The following is a 16,029-nucleotide window of genomic DNA, read 5'->3' on the forward strand; positions in this document are numbered from 1 at the left end:
ATAATAGTTTATTACAATTTACCGAGAGTCAATTTTTCCATAATATTGCACCCGGTGAACAATTAAACCATGAATATATGAATGCTCTTTATGGTAATCCAACTATTGATGAAAATGATGATGAAGAAATAGATTTTGATGAAACGCAACCGGATGATGATACACCCACTAGTCCTGTTCCTGAAGTTAACCCAACTAATAATAATCTAGATGATCCCCCGTCTGACCCTCATATTAGTGCCCCTACTTTTTCTAGACAACCTCCTAAACGGGCAGAAACATCTCTTGTTTGGCAATTTTTTACTCAATTAAGAGAAAAAAATAGGGCTAAGTGTAAAACTTGTGGCAAAGAGTTAGTTTTGGTCTTTTTTATTTTTGCCATTCCCAGGCGAAAATGTCACCCATCGATTTTGATTACATCAGTTATTTCTTCCTGCGCTATAATGAGTTCAAGAAGCAGAAGGAAAACTGTTTCTCTTTAGCCAAGTCATCTCTCAAAGCCCGAGCATGGTGAAAGTTTCATTTAGCACAGTTCTAGAAACTCGCGGGAAGTTTGACTAGACACATATTGCTACACCCTCAAGATAAAGTTAGATATTTTCGTATGAAAGCTTTGGCTGAGGGGACAAGTGCACATAGTCAGGCTGACCTTAGTACCGGGTCAAATCAATTTCAACCGGGAATTAACACTGTTACCGGTGGTATTTTATATTATGATCCAAAAAAAGATCGGGAAGAATTGGCAAAAATGATCACTGTTATGTGCTTACCCTATAGTTTTCCTTCTAACCCCTTTTGTGCATTATATTAGAAAAATTTATAATCCTACTTATAAAGGTTTTCCTCGCACAACCGTAAAGAGTGATATTTATAAATATAAACATGAATATGAACAATATTTGCGCTATTTATTTACTCATATAAATTGTCGTATTGCTATTACAACTGATATTGGTAGAAGTGGTAATGACTGTGATTACCTTACTGTTACCAGTCATTGGATTGATGAGCATTGGATAATGCAAAAGCGCATTATTGCTTATAGAATAATTAATTCACATCACACAGGGCAGTTTATTTCTAGCACGATTGCGGATATTTGTAGATATTTTTGCATTAGTGATAAAATAATGTCAGTTTCAATGGATAATGCTACTAGTAACACAAATGCTGTAGCCTTGCTTACCACTATACTAAGTCCTGTATTTAGTAACATTTTTCATGTTAGATATATTTGTCATATTTACCATTTAATTGTGGGTGATGGTATGCGAATTTTAAATGTTGAAATTGAAAAGGTTAAAATGGCTCTTAATTGGCTTTTTTATTCAAACCGTAGAAGTAGACTTAGAGAATATTTTAAAAGATGCGATGAATTTGGCATAAGAGAAAGAAAGGTTCCTAAACCTTGTCCAACTAGATGGAATTACATGTATGAAAGTTTAGTTATTGCATATGAATATAGAAACCACATAAACTCAACGTTTAATGCTCATGTAAGTGATGATGATGAGCACCTTACAAATGCGGATTGTGCTAATGTTAAAATGCTTGTAGATTTTTTTAGAAAAATTCCATATTGCTACAAATGAATTTTCTGGGCAATATTATCCTACTATTTCTAATTGTTTAGTTTATATTGCAGAACTTGCAAATTTGTTTGATCATTTTTCAGAGGGTGGAGAAATTTATCAACTTGCTATTGATTCCATGAGAAAAAAGTTTAAAAAATATTTTTTCCCTATTCCCCCTATTTATGGTATTGCTGCATTGTTAAATCCTACTATGAAATTAGGAGGTCCTCAATTTTGGTATGAAACTGTTTATAATGGTTTAGCACTTGAAGATGAGGAGTTGTCTATACTTCCGAACGCAATAGCCTCAATTAAAATAAATGTTCAAACTATTTATAATGCTTATCAAGTTGTATTAGATCATGCTAGACCAAATGTTCCAACTCCTTCTTCTTCTAGTTCTCAATCATCTAAAAGAACTGAGGGAGTAAGGGCACTTAGTGCTTGGGCAGGGTTCAGGGGTTCTCAAGGTTCTAGTACTAGTGATTTTTCACAACTAAATGAGCTTGAAATTTATTTGTCACAGGGAATTGAGGAAGTGAATCCCGACGGCTCCTTTAATATTTTGGAATGGTGGAAGGACAAAGAAAAATACTTTCCGATTCTTTCAAGGATGGCCCGAGATATTTTAACTATTCAAGTTTCAACAGTGGCATCATAGAGCGCTTTCAGTCAAGAAAAACTTCAACTCGGTGATTATAGAGCGTTTATGAGGGAGAGCTTGAAAAAATCAGTACTTTTCAGAGATTGGATCCGTTCGGAAAGAAGAAATTTTGGACTTGTTGAATCACAACCAGAGGTAGACGAAACTTACGAAGAAATGCTAGCTGAACTTGCGGAGGATGATGTTTCGCCTGGAAGCGGTGATGAGCAAGCTTCATTTCCGCCACCACCAACGAAAATTCCTCCGGACCTTGAAGGATTTATGAAATTTGTAAGAGATACCATGTAAATTAATATGTAACTTGTATTTTGGCACATCTTGATTAGTTTCTTTTTATTCTCAATGGTGGTATTAGCACCTTGTTGTGCTCATTCCATAGGGGGGAGGAAGACTAAGAAAGATATTGCCATGATTTTTAATACTATAATAAAAATATAACGCATTGATTTGAATATCTCTTTACAATATTTTTGTTCTTTTATTTATCTTAAGCTATACATATAGTATAGTATAGTATAGTATATATATATATAAGCTTATATTTATACTATACTATAGTCTATACTATATATACATCTCATAAGATATATAAGCTATATTCGATATACATATATATATATATATATATATATAAGCCTATACATATATACTATCGAATACGACTTATATACTATAGTATAGTATAGTATAGTATAGTATATATATACTATATATACAACTTAAGATATATAAACTATATTCGATATACTATATATACATCTTAAGATATACTATATATACTATACTATATATACATTTTAAGATATACTATATATACATCTTAAGATATACTATATATACTATACTATACTATATATACATCTTAAGATATACTATATATACATGTATATCTACTATATACTATATCTAGTATATCTAGTATACTATGTATATATAGTATATCTTAAGATGTATATATAGTATATAAATCGAATATAGCTTATATATAGTAAGATGTATATATATTATAGTATAGTATAGTATACATATAAGCTTTTATATATATATATATATATATATATATATATATATATATATATATATATATATATATATCGAATATAGCTTATATATCTTAAGTTGTATATATAGTATATACTATACTATATTATAATATATATACATCTTACTATATATATTATATATATCTTAAGATGTATACTATCGAATATGACTTATATACTATGTATATATAGTATAGTGTGTGTATATATAAGATGTATATATATACTATAATATACTATATATATACTATAATATATATAAATAGTTTATATATATCTTAAGATGTATATATATCTTAAGATCTACTATACTATACTATATATATATAGTATATCTTAAGATGTATATATAGTATATTTTAAGATGTATACTATGTATATATAATATAGTATATATATATATATATATATATATATTTTAAGATGTATATATATATATATATTTTAAGATGTATATATAGTATATAAATCAAATATAGCTTATATATCTTTATTACTATTTTTTTCTCTAACTTCTATAAAAAAAATAAAAATAAAAAATACAAAGTTTCTGTTGGGCCCGTTTGGGCCCGGGACCGTTAGTTCGTGGTCCCGGTCCCGAGCCGGTTCCAGCAATAAGCCCGCGAAACCCGGGACCGTTTAGGACCAGACCGCATAGGACCGGGCCCGGCCCACTTGCCACCCCTAGGTAGTAGTATCAAACTATGTGAAAGCCACAATGATTTAAAGGATGACAGGGAAAGGGAGAAAAAGAAAACAAGCTAACAAACGGACGGATAGATGATGGGATAAATAATAATAATAATAGGGAGATGATAAGAAATTTAAGGAATACTTCCATGGAGAAGGAATACATACTGCAAAAATAACAAAGTATATACACTTTGAAACACATATTACAAATCTTGTTCACGAGGGGAAGAAAACTTTATTTCTCTACCCCCAGTATATGTTTTATACACTTGAGATTAAAATGCTCTCCATCTTGAAACTGAGTAGCCATGAGGTTATCTTCTTTGGCACGAACACTTGTCAGAGAGGTTAGCTATAACAAATCCAGCAAAAACCTTGAAAAATAATAAGTAAAACGGCTTTAATGAACTTGCCAAAGATGAAAAAGAGGGGCTTGATTCATGATTCAAATAAGGAACAAATGTGCAATAAAACCTTTCAATTTTGAAGTTTGGGTATCTAATCTTTCTCAGTTTCTATAATATACACGTAACACCATTCAAGTAAGTAGAGAAGTAATATCGTTGTTTCAGCCAATCCAACAGAAACTGGATCGCAGACCCCTAGTCTTTCCATAATTAAGTCTTTAATGATCTTTCCAGTGCTTTTCTTTTTAACATAAGATAGGAGTAAAGATGGCAAGTGGCCACTGTAAGTTGGAGACCACTACTTGTAGATTCAAATAGAAGTTTGTGACACAAACCAAAAACTACATGAAAACTGTAACTTGAAGCTATGTAGGGAGTTAGCCAAGAGAAAAACCTGAATGCATCCAAGAATGTACACTGCAGAGTAATGACGGCCGTGAACTAGCATGTCAGCAATCATAGCAAGAGGTATGGTCAATGACATTCCCAGTGTCGCAACTAGTGGTGTTGTCCATACTACTGAAAGGGCCCTGTTTCATAATTCAAGAACTTGCCCCTGTTAATCTAAAAACATATAGCGCAAAAGTAGATATCAATGTAGAGAAAAAAGACAGGCAGATTCCGAAGAGCCCGAGAATTGGTTTGCTCTCCTTGCAATTTGATTTCGTTTTGTCTCCACTGTCATCTGATTTAGCATATTGTGGTCAAGCTAAATGTTTAGAGGAGCGGGATTAACCCCAGAAAATGTTTTCCCTAGAGTTGATCAATATGTATAGAGATGATAAAGATTACCTTAACCTAAGCAGCAAATGTAAAAGTGACCTAACACAAGATCCAAATGGGTTTATTCAAAGTCAAGATTTAATGCCCGTATACTTAGAATATTCTAAGATTCATTCTATGAGTTTATTGAAACTCAGAAGCATCGGTTCTGACATAGATATTGCATGTCATTTCACAAGGGAGAAGGTCAAGGTTAATGCTATTGGTAGACAATATGTTCGCACAAAGGAGCAACTAGCAGACATCTTAATCAAGAGCCATGAAGAGACTCGGCATGAATACCTTCCTGTGCAAGCTGGGTGAGAAAATATCTTCTGTACCTCTGAACTCGAGGACTACTAAGTGATACGGAAAAAAAGAGGGTGGAGTGACAGGCTGTGAGAAATGTGACGAGTTAGAACTGGAGCTTAGTTAAGTTAATTAGTTCGCTAGTAGTTGGTTTAGTTAATTAGCCAGTGAAGTTGCTATAAATTAATAGTAACTAGAACTAGATGATGGAATGAACATCTTTTTCTTATTTTCCAGTCAGTTGCAGCTACTCAAAATCTCCATTGAGGGAGCTAGCTCAACAAGGTCAAACGTATAGAAAGCTCTTCCTAATTCTGATATAATAAGGAATCTCCATATTCAGGTAACTTTCCTCATTTCGTATAGTTTAAGATCTTATTTCTAGCAGTGGTACTCCTATAAAGGAGCCCTCTTGTATCTTGTTTCATAATCAGCTCAAAACAAGTTCTCTGTTTATTTTCTTATTTTCACGATGATAAGTGTTGGTACGTACCATAAGTAGTCAGAGAGAACACTCCCAATAAAGCCATTCAGCAGCACAACCTCAGCAACAGAAGCCGAGCTTGGGAAATCAAACTTAGGTTCCAATCCAACAACATTTAATGGCCATGCTGGAAAAAGAATTGGGGATGATAAAAATCAGTAATCCACAATCAATTAAGGAAGAGATTCAAATTAAGGACGGTATAAGATAGGAGTGGTTGCAATACACTTGGATTCTGGAAGTTCTTTCCACTGGCTTAGAAAATATTTGAATTCCACCCATTACGAAAAAGATTATTTGTCTTCTTTCCTTTTCGAAACCAAAATGGTTTCATTTCTCATGAAAGGGAATTTTTTCCTTCGTTTGCTTTTGCAATAATATAGTACTTCAAAAGTAGCTGGTCCGACTTCTATTCTTATAAAAGTACACTCTAACTTTGGATCCGCTTCCAATAAATTGTAATTTCAACCTTCCAACTCTTCAAATACTCTTAAACTCCGTGACAATTAAATAGAATGGTGCTAGTACATGGAACAGAATATCATCATAAAGTACAACAATAAAACAACAGAGACCAAACCAAACCTAAAAGCCCCAAAAGCACATTTTCATCACAAAGACAATTACGAAACACAAGAGATCAACTCCAAACCTAAAAGCCAAAAGATTTCTTTTTGTGTGTGAACTTAATGAAATCAGTTCCGGAATTTAAGCACTACCAGAAAAATCACCTTCCTTACAGAGAAGTTGTGTTATGCTGTTTACTTAGACACCTGAAGTCCTGAAGAATTTAACCTCTGTGCATGATTATCCTATATTTTCCCTCTTGCTTCCCCTTTAGCAGAAATCTGGGTTTCTTTTCTGCATCCCCTAATCATTCTACACAAATATGAAGAAGAAAACACGAACTGGTCACCTTGTTCAATTCGTGTGTTTCTCGTTCAATTTTACGGCCTATCTACTCCTCCGGAGTAGGGATAAGGTCTGCGTACACACTACCCTCTCCAAACCTCCACTTGTGGGATTTTACTGGGTTGTTGTTGATAGGCCAAAAAGAGAGAATAGTAGGCAGCTTCTCTGAATATGAAAGAAAAATTAAGAAATTCATAATGTTATTCCCGGGGGGCACAAATTTTCAAAATGTCCATTACCAATCCACCAAAGGCCGAACAAAGTGAATATTCCAAGATATCCAAAGAACCTCTCCATATCTGCCTTTTCTCCTGATCCAGCAGATTTCTCGAGGAGCACTGAGCACATCAGAAAGCCGTACATAGATCAAAATAAGAATCATGAAATTAGTATTATCATTATAAAATAAAAGTGAAAATTTCATCCCAAACATGACAGGTATCTTACCTGTAAATAGGCCATAACAAACTGCTGAAAGAAGACCAAAAACATCACCAATAATGGAGTGCTTAGCAGTCCTGCCAGCAGCAAAGGATCAACAAAAATGATGCACTAGATTTAGCACAAAAGTAGCAGATGGAAGCAAATTTAGAAGTACCCAATATTTGTACTCCATACAAAAATTTAAAAGCTGAATATGTCACGAACCAGACAGGTTAGCCATGACCAGAAACAAAATAAATATATTGTGGAGTTACTTGTCAAGGGAACAGGTAACTCCGCTTAAACATATTGTTATCGAAACAGAGAAAGAAAAGTTACTCTAGACGCCCAAATTGCTTCACATAGCATAATGTAGTTGAAAATCAACACCAGAAATTGTTAACTGAAATAAACTGAGCGGTAAAGATTACATTCCGAATCACAAAATTTTCACCTGATCATCTAATAATACATTTGACAATTAGTGTCCCTTAATCTTGGATTAATCATTAGCTTTCCGTTCGAGTGCCATTGAAACAAAAGAAATGGATCGAGACAATTTAAAATAAAAGGAAATAAGGCAATAGACCAAGCATGAGCTGTAACACAACCTCTTGATAAAGGCGCCATTCAAGAGTCGTTACATTTCTCTTATAAGAAACATAAATTTGAACTAGAAAAAGTATGGCATTTGTATGATTGTGATATAAGCATCGGAGAAACTACCATGACCACCTAGAGAGAGCTCATTTCTATTGCTTTCCCTTGGGGGGGGGGGGGTACTCCGATGCCTCATCACCAGTATTCCTTAATTAAGACTTAAGAGGTGTATATGTTGATCCAGGTCAAATGAGTCTAGTGATGCAGACAATTAAAATAACATATGGAAGAGCAGTTTAACCTGTTAGAGAATTTGCATTATCTGGAGGCATGTTTCCTTGTTTTCCCCTCCTTTTCCCTTTTGTGACCAGCAGATTAAGGCTTCTAATACTTTTTCAAAGTCTTTTCTTATTTTGTGTCAATTATTTTCGATTAGATTTCCTTATTCTATAATTTTCCAGTTCAAGGGGTATTTTGCTTATAAGAATTCTTGCAATATGCAGAAGTTTTTGCAAAAAGAAATCTTTTCTTTGGCAAACTGGTTATAATTTTAGTAATTTAAACTTTTTGCAAGTAGGTATCAGTATTAGTTTCCTAATTAGTTCAGAAAATCCTCCACAAAATAGGTTTAGGTTGTAGAGTTTATGAATAAGATTTGTTCCTTACGAGAAGAACTGTATAATTTTACTCATAGAATTCTTTGGATCTTCTAAATGGTAAGAGGAACCTCCTTTAAGCTTCTGTTAGGTGCCATTCCTAGAGGACCTTTGAGATATTGACGTTTTCCATGAATCCTGTGCTTTTTTCGTCATTATTTATTTACCACTCGTTCTGGATTTAACTGCCTAATTTCAGATGTCCTACACCATTTACTTCTCGGCACACCTATATCTTGCTTTCTATCTCTCTATTGCATTAAGTTTGATAATTGACCATTTCAAATTACAGGTCCAAAAACCAAGCTCTTTAAAGTAGGTATGAGCCTTGAACTGTTGAACTGTTATATTATCTTTTCCTATAAGCCATCAGCACTTTTTAGGTAACTTTCACCAGTAAAAACTCCATCTTTGCCATAATACATGAGATGGGAGGAAGCTGAAGTCCTGAAGTGAAAATGAAAATCAATAGTGCACCAATTTAATTGATATTAGCAGAGATGACTTTTAAATTTGCAAATACATCCTGAGCTTAAACAGCATTTATCATTCCAAAGCATCTTATTGGAATTTTTTCACATTTATTTTTTTATCAATAGCAATTATAGGTAATTTCTAAAAATTCTCCAATTAAAACATGGAAATGACTTGAAAAAAGTAATATAGAAGCACAACTTTTGCAATATTAACATAGCATGTTCGTCGTCTAATGGCAGATTAAGATGTTCCGGCACTGAAGAACTTGAGATACTATGCCTATATGCTAAACATGGATAAAGCATCTTCTGCACCTATGCATGCATTTTATTCCATAGATAGCTTTTATAGTAAAAATGGTTCGTCTGGAGAATCTGAAGACATATTAACAAGTTAAGACCTCAACATAGACAGACCGATGCTTATTTAAAACTTACTCAGATGCACTCAGCATTTCATCAGGAGCCCATGTTTTTCCAGCTGTAGTCAGTGCCACACCACTCATACTGATTATAACAGCAATCATCTTCGCAATAGTTATTGAGTCCCGGCCGAGGAGTGCTCCAAAAAGAAGCGTAAAAAGCCCTGATGTAGAGGTCAAAATAGTAGTACTAGCCACACTTGTATTTGCCAGTGCTGTGTTAGAAAAATACTGCAAGCCATAAAGCAATTAAGTTGGGCATTCAAGTTGCAACTATATAATTCATCTTGCAAAGAAGGAATATGACAAACAACAGTCAGTCCCCTACATAAAGACAGAATAAGACAACAAACAGTCAGTCACCTAGATACATTTAACACTCCTTTGATCTAAGCATGACCATTTTGATCCATAATCAGACCAACTCAATTGATGACAACTTGACTGCATCAACTCTCGCATGAATTCTCTATCTTCTAATTCTCATCCGTTAAACATTTTCAAGAAATACGAAAGGAAACATCGATTGTGAAATCCTAGATTTGGACAAAACAAGTTCTCCATCTTTCTGATCTTTCTGTTTGGAAATGTTTTAAATAATATTTTCATATTTCCTAGAGCTCCGAATGGGAGATCTCATAGATGTTAAATGCGTTGTAGCAATTTTGAGCAACCAGCAAACATTTGTTTTCCAAAACGAGATGTAAAAAGCTTGTGCTCGGTTAAATACATGACCGTGAATCTTGAAGCAAAAGGATTGGGTAATGAAGCATACCCATTTGAAACGCATTTTATCAAATTTACCAGCTTCCTTTTTTTTTTTTTCCACTATAGGGATCCTTTGGCTGGTTCTTGCTCTCCACTTGTCTTTGTGTTTTGTTTTTGTTTTAGGGGAGAGGATGGAGACAGACAGAGAAATGTTTGATGCAAGTACTGAAAGCAGTATATTGTTCAACATAAAAAGTGTTAAAGGTTTTAGATAGAAACAAGTACCTCTGTTGCAAACCATAAAGGAGCAAGATACAAACTACATTTAACAAGGTCCCATGAGTTACGTTCATGGTCGTCCTCTTCAAGAAAGTGGAACTCATATTTATGGTTGATATCAACCAACGGCAAGCCTTCTTCAGGGTCACTGCAATCCATGTCTGCTGAAAAATAATTCTTCAAAGCTCCTTCGGGATGATTGTGCATGTCATTGAGTTTAAGTGGCACATCTAGGACTGATGAGTCCAGGAGAAGATTTTCATTGTATAGTTTCTTCAATGAACTCTTCTCTAATAAATTGCATAACCAATCTTTACAAACTGCTATAGGCAGGAAGATTGCCATAAGAGAGATCCCCAGATATGTAACCACAAAAGGTTGTTTATACTCTACAAAAATTTTCTGCAGCACATAAATGGTTTTATCTTAGTATCTTCTGTCCAAAAACATCTGCACAATATGATTGCGAAGCTTTGAATCGAGAGAATTTAATGGCAACAGAAACAAGTGAATGGCAAAAGGAAAGTTGTTTAGAAATGCCTTCACCAACAATGAAAAGATCAGCATCTTCAGCAAATAAGAACTACAACATAATGAAATAAACATTCTAATTTTCCCTATTGCACAGCTCGAAGCATTTCTTTACCAATAAATCCCTAGTAATTGTTGTTACGGAAAAGGGTCAGAAATGCCCTTAACGTATTAGAAATGGCTCAAAAATGCCCTCCTTCCACCTATGGGTTCAAATTTACCCTTAATGTTATTTTTAGGCTTAAAAATGCCCCCCTCTTAACGGAAAGATGACATGGCATTGATGGACATTTTAATTAAACATGTAGCATTTATTTAGTCTGAAAAAAAGTGAATTTTTTTTACTAAAAACTGAAAAAAACAAAAAAAAAAAAATTTTCCAGTTTTTACAAAAAAACTGTTTTAAAAAAAGCTGAAAAATATTTTCTAAAACAATATTTTTGTAAAAAACAGAAAAAAAAAAAAACTGAAAAGCAATTTTCTAAAGCAATGTTTTTGTAAAAGCTGAAAAAAAATATTTCCTCTTCTTCTTCCTTCCTTGTTTGTCCATATGCTTTATGAGTTCATTTTTTTTATATATTTTAGTTCTTCTAATGAGTCAGTATATCAAAACTGAAATATTTTCGTTTTTTTTAGTTTTTAGTAAAAAAAAAATTCATTAGTCTCGAAAAATGTCGCATTTATTTAGTTAAACATGTAGCATTTATTTAGGAATAGATTGGCTTTCTGAGTTCTGGAAAAATGGCATTTTAATTAAACATGAAGCATTTATTTAGTCTGGAAAAAAGTGAGTTTGTTTTTACTAAAAACTGAAAAAAACGAAAATATTTCAGTTTTGATGTACTAACTCATTAGAAGACCTAAAATATATAAAAAATGAACTCAGAAAGCATATGGACAAACAAGGAAGGAAGAAGAAAAGGAAATGTTTTTTTTCAGCTTTTACAAAAACATTGCTTTAGAAAATTGCTTTTCAGTTTTTACAAAAATATTGTTTTAGAAAATATTTTTCAGCTTTTTTAAAGCAGTTTTTTTGTAAAAACTGGAAAAAAAAATATTTTCATTTTTTTCAGTTTTTAGTAAAAAATAAATCACTTTTTTCAGACTAAATAAATGCTACATGTTTAATTAAAACGGAAAAGGGTCAGAAATGCCCTTAACGTATTAGAAATGGCTCAAATATGCCCTCCTTCCACCTATGTGTTCAAATTTGCCCTTAATGTTAAAATGCACATCAATGCCATGTCATCTTTCCGTTAAGAGCGGGGCATTTTTAAGCCTAAAAATAACATTAAGGGCAAATTTGAACACATAGGTGGAAGGAGGGCATTTTTGAGCCATTTCTAATACGTTAAGGGCATTTCTGACCCTTTTCCGTTGTTGTTAAGATACTATGATAGAAAATTTCCAATATTGACATGGAAATGGACATATAATTCATATAGCAAAACACTGGTTTAAAACCAACTCTTAGAAAGATTGTACTCTGAAAACAAAGTATCTCTTGTGAAAAAACAGTTAATACTAGTAGAATACGCACAAGTTACTGAATATGATATGCATAGACGATGCGACATCCTTAGCTAATCTAAATGAGACAAGTAAACCTATGATATTAGATAGATGCAATCAGCACCCTTAGTGGTAATACTGCGAGTATCATCAGTCAATGGGCTTTGCATTCAAAAAGTTATTCTGTGTCAGATTTTATGCAAATGCATATGTTTAGAACAAAACAAAATTGGAAAATGGTTGACGCTAACTTGCCTCTCTGAATGTACTCTCAGATAGCAGTCTAAACATTGCAATAGTGCATGATAATCTGTTGCTTCTCATTTCTTTCCCAGCAAGTGATAGCAGATACAACAACTACGTCATAGCGGATAAAGATAATAAAATAATTACATGAACAGAAACCAAAATAAGGTACATAAAGTCTGAAAGCAGATAATCAATCAAATGATGTTCTTGTATAATGGATACTGTACAGGCAGTATCATTGATAAAACCTAGTAAGATGATGACGTCAATAACAACAACAAATTCTACATAATGCTACTACCTGAAATCGGCAGCTAGAACATTCACGTGACTTTGCCTTTGCCTGATTATAACTAAGACTCTATGCATTTCAACAATATTGCAGCCTGTCTTTTTGAACTTCTTTACCTTAATCATATTCCTAGTCGCAACAGTATCTAGCCTCCTACAACCAATCAGTCAAATTTTCCAACTTTACACTCTTCCCCTATCGCTCTCGGTACTTAAGCTCAATCTCTATGCATTTTTACTGTAGTCCTACTCTTTCTCACCATTGATGTTTGCGAACCTCCTTTTGCAAGTGCTTTTAGTTGCTTTACCATTGAAAAACAAAGCTTTTCCCCATCTCAGCAATATATGAGGCCAAAATTCACTGGAAATCCTAACCTCTGTTTGATCTTCCTTTGAGATAACTTCTTAAACATAATCCACAACCCAATATTATCCTTAAAGTTATTCCTAACTGTTCCTTTTTCAGCATAAAATTCTGTCTGGACCATCTAAATACAGAAACAAAAAGGAGTTACTTGTATTTCTGCATAAATTCATGAACAAGACTACATTTTGCTATAATCTTATTCATTTTAGAACTAAATTTATAATATCAGCTTTATATTTTCCCATTCAGAAGTTGTTTGCACTTTTTAGCAATTAAGCTTAGTCTACATATTCCCTTTACTTCTTATCAATCTTTCCCTATTTAATTGCTGCATACAACAACAACAAAGTGTAATTACACAAGTGGGTTCTGGGAGGTTAGTGTGTAGGTAGAGAGGTTGTTTCTGACTTTGGTACAAACCATATATTTATCTTAACAAATTCATTGAATATGTATAAATTATTAATTTAGAACTCAGTAACTTAAAGAATTTAAAATCTCGAACCCATAAATTTCAAATCCTGGCTCCGGCTCCGCCTCTGTTTCCGATAGATCCTCGCCTCAAGATAAGCATAATCACAACAGTTGAAAAAGAAATACGGTAGTAGTGGAGAAGCCATGGGAAAAAAAGCACTATGATAACTGAAGCAAAACAAATAATAGGTAGTAATGGAAATACCAGAACAATACTAGTACTACTGGTATGGAAAAGAAATACAAAATTAGAATTAAGCTATAAAAATAAACAATCAGTACACAAAATAAACCAAGACTATATTTTATAATCCCAGAAAGCAGGGGAAAACACCAAAACGAAATAAAAAGAGTGGAAATGAAAAGGCTTAATTACCTGAGTAACCTCAGCAGAAGCAACCCATATAAACACAAAAGCTCCTATTAACCCCAATCCAGCATTGTATTTCCAACCCATATCTCAATAAATAAATAAAAATAAAAACTCAGAAGCAATGAAGAAAATAACAATTTTCAGAATCTAGTGCTCTAACTGTGAGAAACACAGTAAAATTTATCCAGAAACTCCATGTTGGGGTGTTTTTCTTTGGTCCATAAAAGGGAGAAAATGTGTAAAGAGTTGAAGAAATCCCAAAGGCCAAAGAGTTACTCATGGCTTTGAAATTGAAACGCATTAAATATATTGAAGTCGGCAAAAGTTGACTGGTAATTCCAAGAAGAAGCTTAAACGACAAAATTGGACATGTAATTCGTATGTTTCCACTGTTTCAGTAACGTACGCGAGTGACCCAAAAGTGCTTCCCGTTTCTTGGATTTTAGTGGCAGTGGTTTTTGTTTTCTTCCTTGACTACGATTAATTTGATAAATTTGTAAACTTCAAAGTCAAGTCAATACTGTTCTTCAAAAGTTTGTCGAAGCTAATGAAATAAAGGACAAATATGAAAATTAAACAAGAAAGCTTATTGCTCGCTTTGAAGTATCAGATCCGTACTAATTTATTTGGTTTCTACAATAAAATCCGGTATATATAACTAATATTAATTTCTATGTTACTAATAGTATAACATGATTTTAATGAGAAACGTTGTCAGAAAGTTATATACTATTACTTATGTATTTCATATTGGATAGAACTTGTAATATAACTATCTATCTATCTATATTATTATAAAAATACGAATGTTATGAAGCCAAATGTTGAGAGACGAAAATATTCCCGATAAATTAATCAATCATTTTGTCCGTTAAAGTTAATATTTTCGTTTTGTAGCAATTTATAGATGGATATAAATATAATTTTGGGTTAGGACTAAGTAACCTTTTTCTGTTGGGACTCAATCTATTCTAAAATATAAAATTTTGCTTCAAAGAAACAATTCCATAATTGGATAAAAAACTCCTTTAACAATTCCATAGATGGTGTTCCAGTGTATGCATCAAAGAACAAACTTGATGGAGATGTTGCTGTGAAGATTAGGGATGATATAGTGGGGTCAGACCAAATTTCAGGCAATGGAAAGGGTGGTGATCTCACTAGAACATTGCTTTCAGAGCAGACTGCTATAGATACTCCTGGGCGAGGCAGTGTCTATGAGCTACAATTCAAGGAGTATGAACAGGCTGATGAGCGGGCAATTGTTCCAAGAGCATCGGGGGAAATAAAGAAAGTGCCTATGAAATCCGGTACTGATCAAATTATGCAGCTACATCTTAATGTTCCACTTAAGACTCCTCTACAACATTTACATGATTTAGTTACACACAATGTGACCCCAATTGATGAAGACTTATTGAGACAAAATCCAATGGAAGATGAAGGAGATGATGAATCAACTGCAGAAAACTTCAAACAAGTGGCTAGGGAAGGGGATTTATCACCCACAACTAGTGCTAAAGGAGGTAAAAAAAACTAAGAAGAATCAGAATAAAGATCCACCACAACCTTCAAGAATAATGCCCAGGAGGGCAGCTTCTCTATCTAAATGATGATGATCAAAATATTAATATGGAACATAAGGTCTGTGAATACATAACAGGTCTTTCCTAGGGTGATCAACATGAATAGGGAGCAAAATTTTTGTGTAGTTGCATTGATGGAGCCTTTTTAAAAGAAGGGACTCATTGATAGATATAAAAGGACATTGAATATGGAGACTGCTTATGCAAATATTAATGGGCAAATATGGTTGTTCT

The 16,029-nt window shown here is 33.4% G+C and overlaps 1 protein-coding gene across 2 annotated transcripts; it reads right to left on the minus strand.

Annotated features, from left to right (window-relative positions):
- Window positions 1-4,062: 4,062 nt before the first annotated feature.
- LOC104085661 (uncharacterized transporter C405.03c-like) lies at window positions 4,063-14,688 on the minus strand. Of its 2 annotated transcripts, XM_009589753.4 has the most exons (9): window positions 14,213-14,688; window positions 12,711-12,812; window positions 10,419-10,814; window positions 9,442-9,656; window positions 7,296-7,366; window positions 7,088-7,186; window positions 5,946-6,063; window positions 4,776-4,911; window positions 4,063-4,348 (listed from the first exon to the last, which is right to left on the minus strand). In XM_009589753.4, the coding sequence occupies exons 1-9, from the start codon at window positions 14,291-14,293 to the stop codon at window positions 4,289-4,291; spliced, it is 1,278 nt and encodes a 425-aa protein (XP_009588048.1). In that variant the 5' UTR covers window positions 14,294-14,688; the 3' UTR covers window positions 4,063-4,288. The 2 variants fall into 2 exon arrangements, with proteins under 2 accessions (XP_009588048.1, XP_009588049.1); XM_009589754.4 differs by lacking the exon at window positions 12,711-12,812 and having other exon boundaries at window positions 14,213-14,681.
- Window positions 14,689-16,029: the final 1,341 nt, after the last annotated feature.

Source organism: Nicotiana tomentosiformis, chromosome 8 (assembly GCF_000390325.3).
Source record: "Nicotiana tomentosiformis chromosome 8, ASM39032v3, whole genome shotgun sequence".
NCBI lineage: Eukaryota > Viridiplantae > Streptophyta > Magnoliopsida > Solanales > Solanaceae > Nicotiana > Nicotiana tomentosiformis.

What these genes read in the sequence shown, in the direction of transcription:
- LOC104085661 (XM_009589753.4), bottom strand. Translation starts at nt 14,293, where the DNA reads ATGGGTTGGAAATACAATGCTGGATTGGGGTTAATAGGAGCTTTTGTG. An exon ending in CTGAGAGTACATTCAGAGAG is followed by an intron (nt 10,815 to 12,710) that starts GCAAGTTAGCGT and finishes TATGTGCTGCAG; the next exon opens with AAAATTTTTGTAGAGTATAA. An exon ending in ACATTCTTGGATGCATTCAG is followed by an intron (nt 4,349 to 4,775) that starts GTTTTTCTCTTG and finishes TTATTTTTCAAG; the next exon opens with GTTTTTGCTGGATTTGTTAT.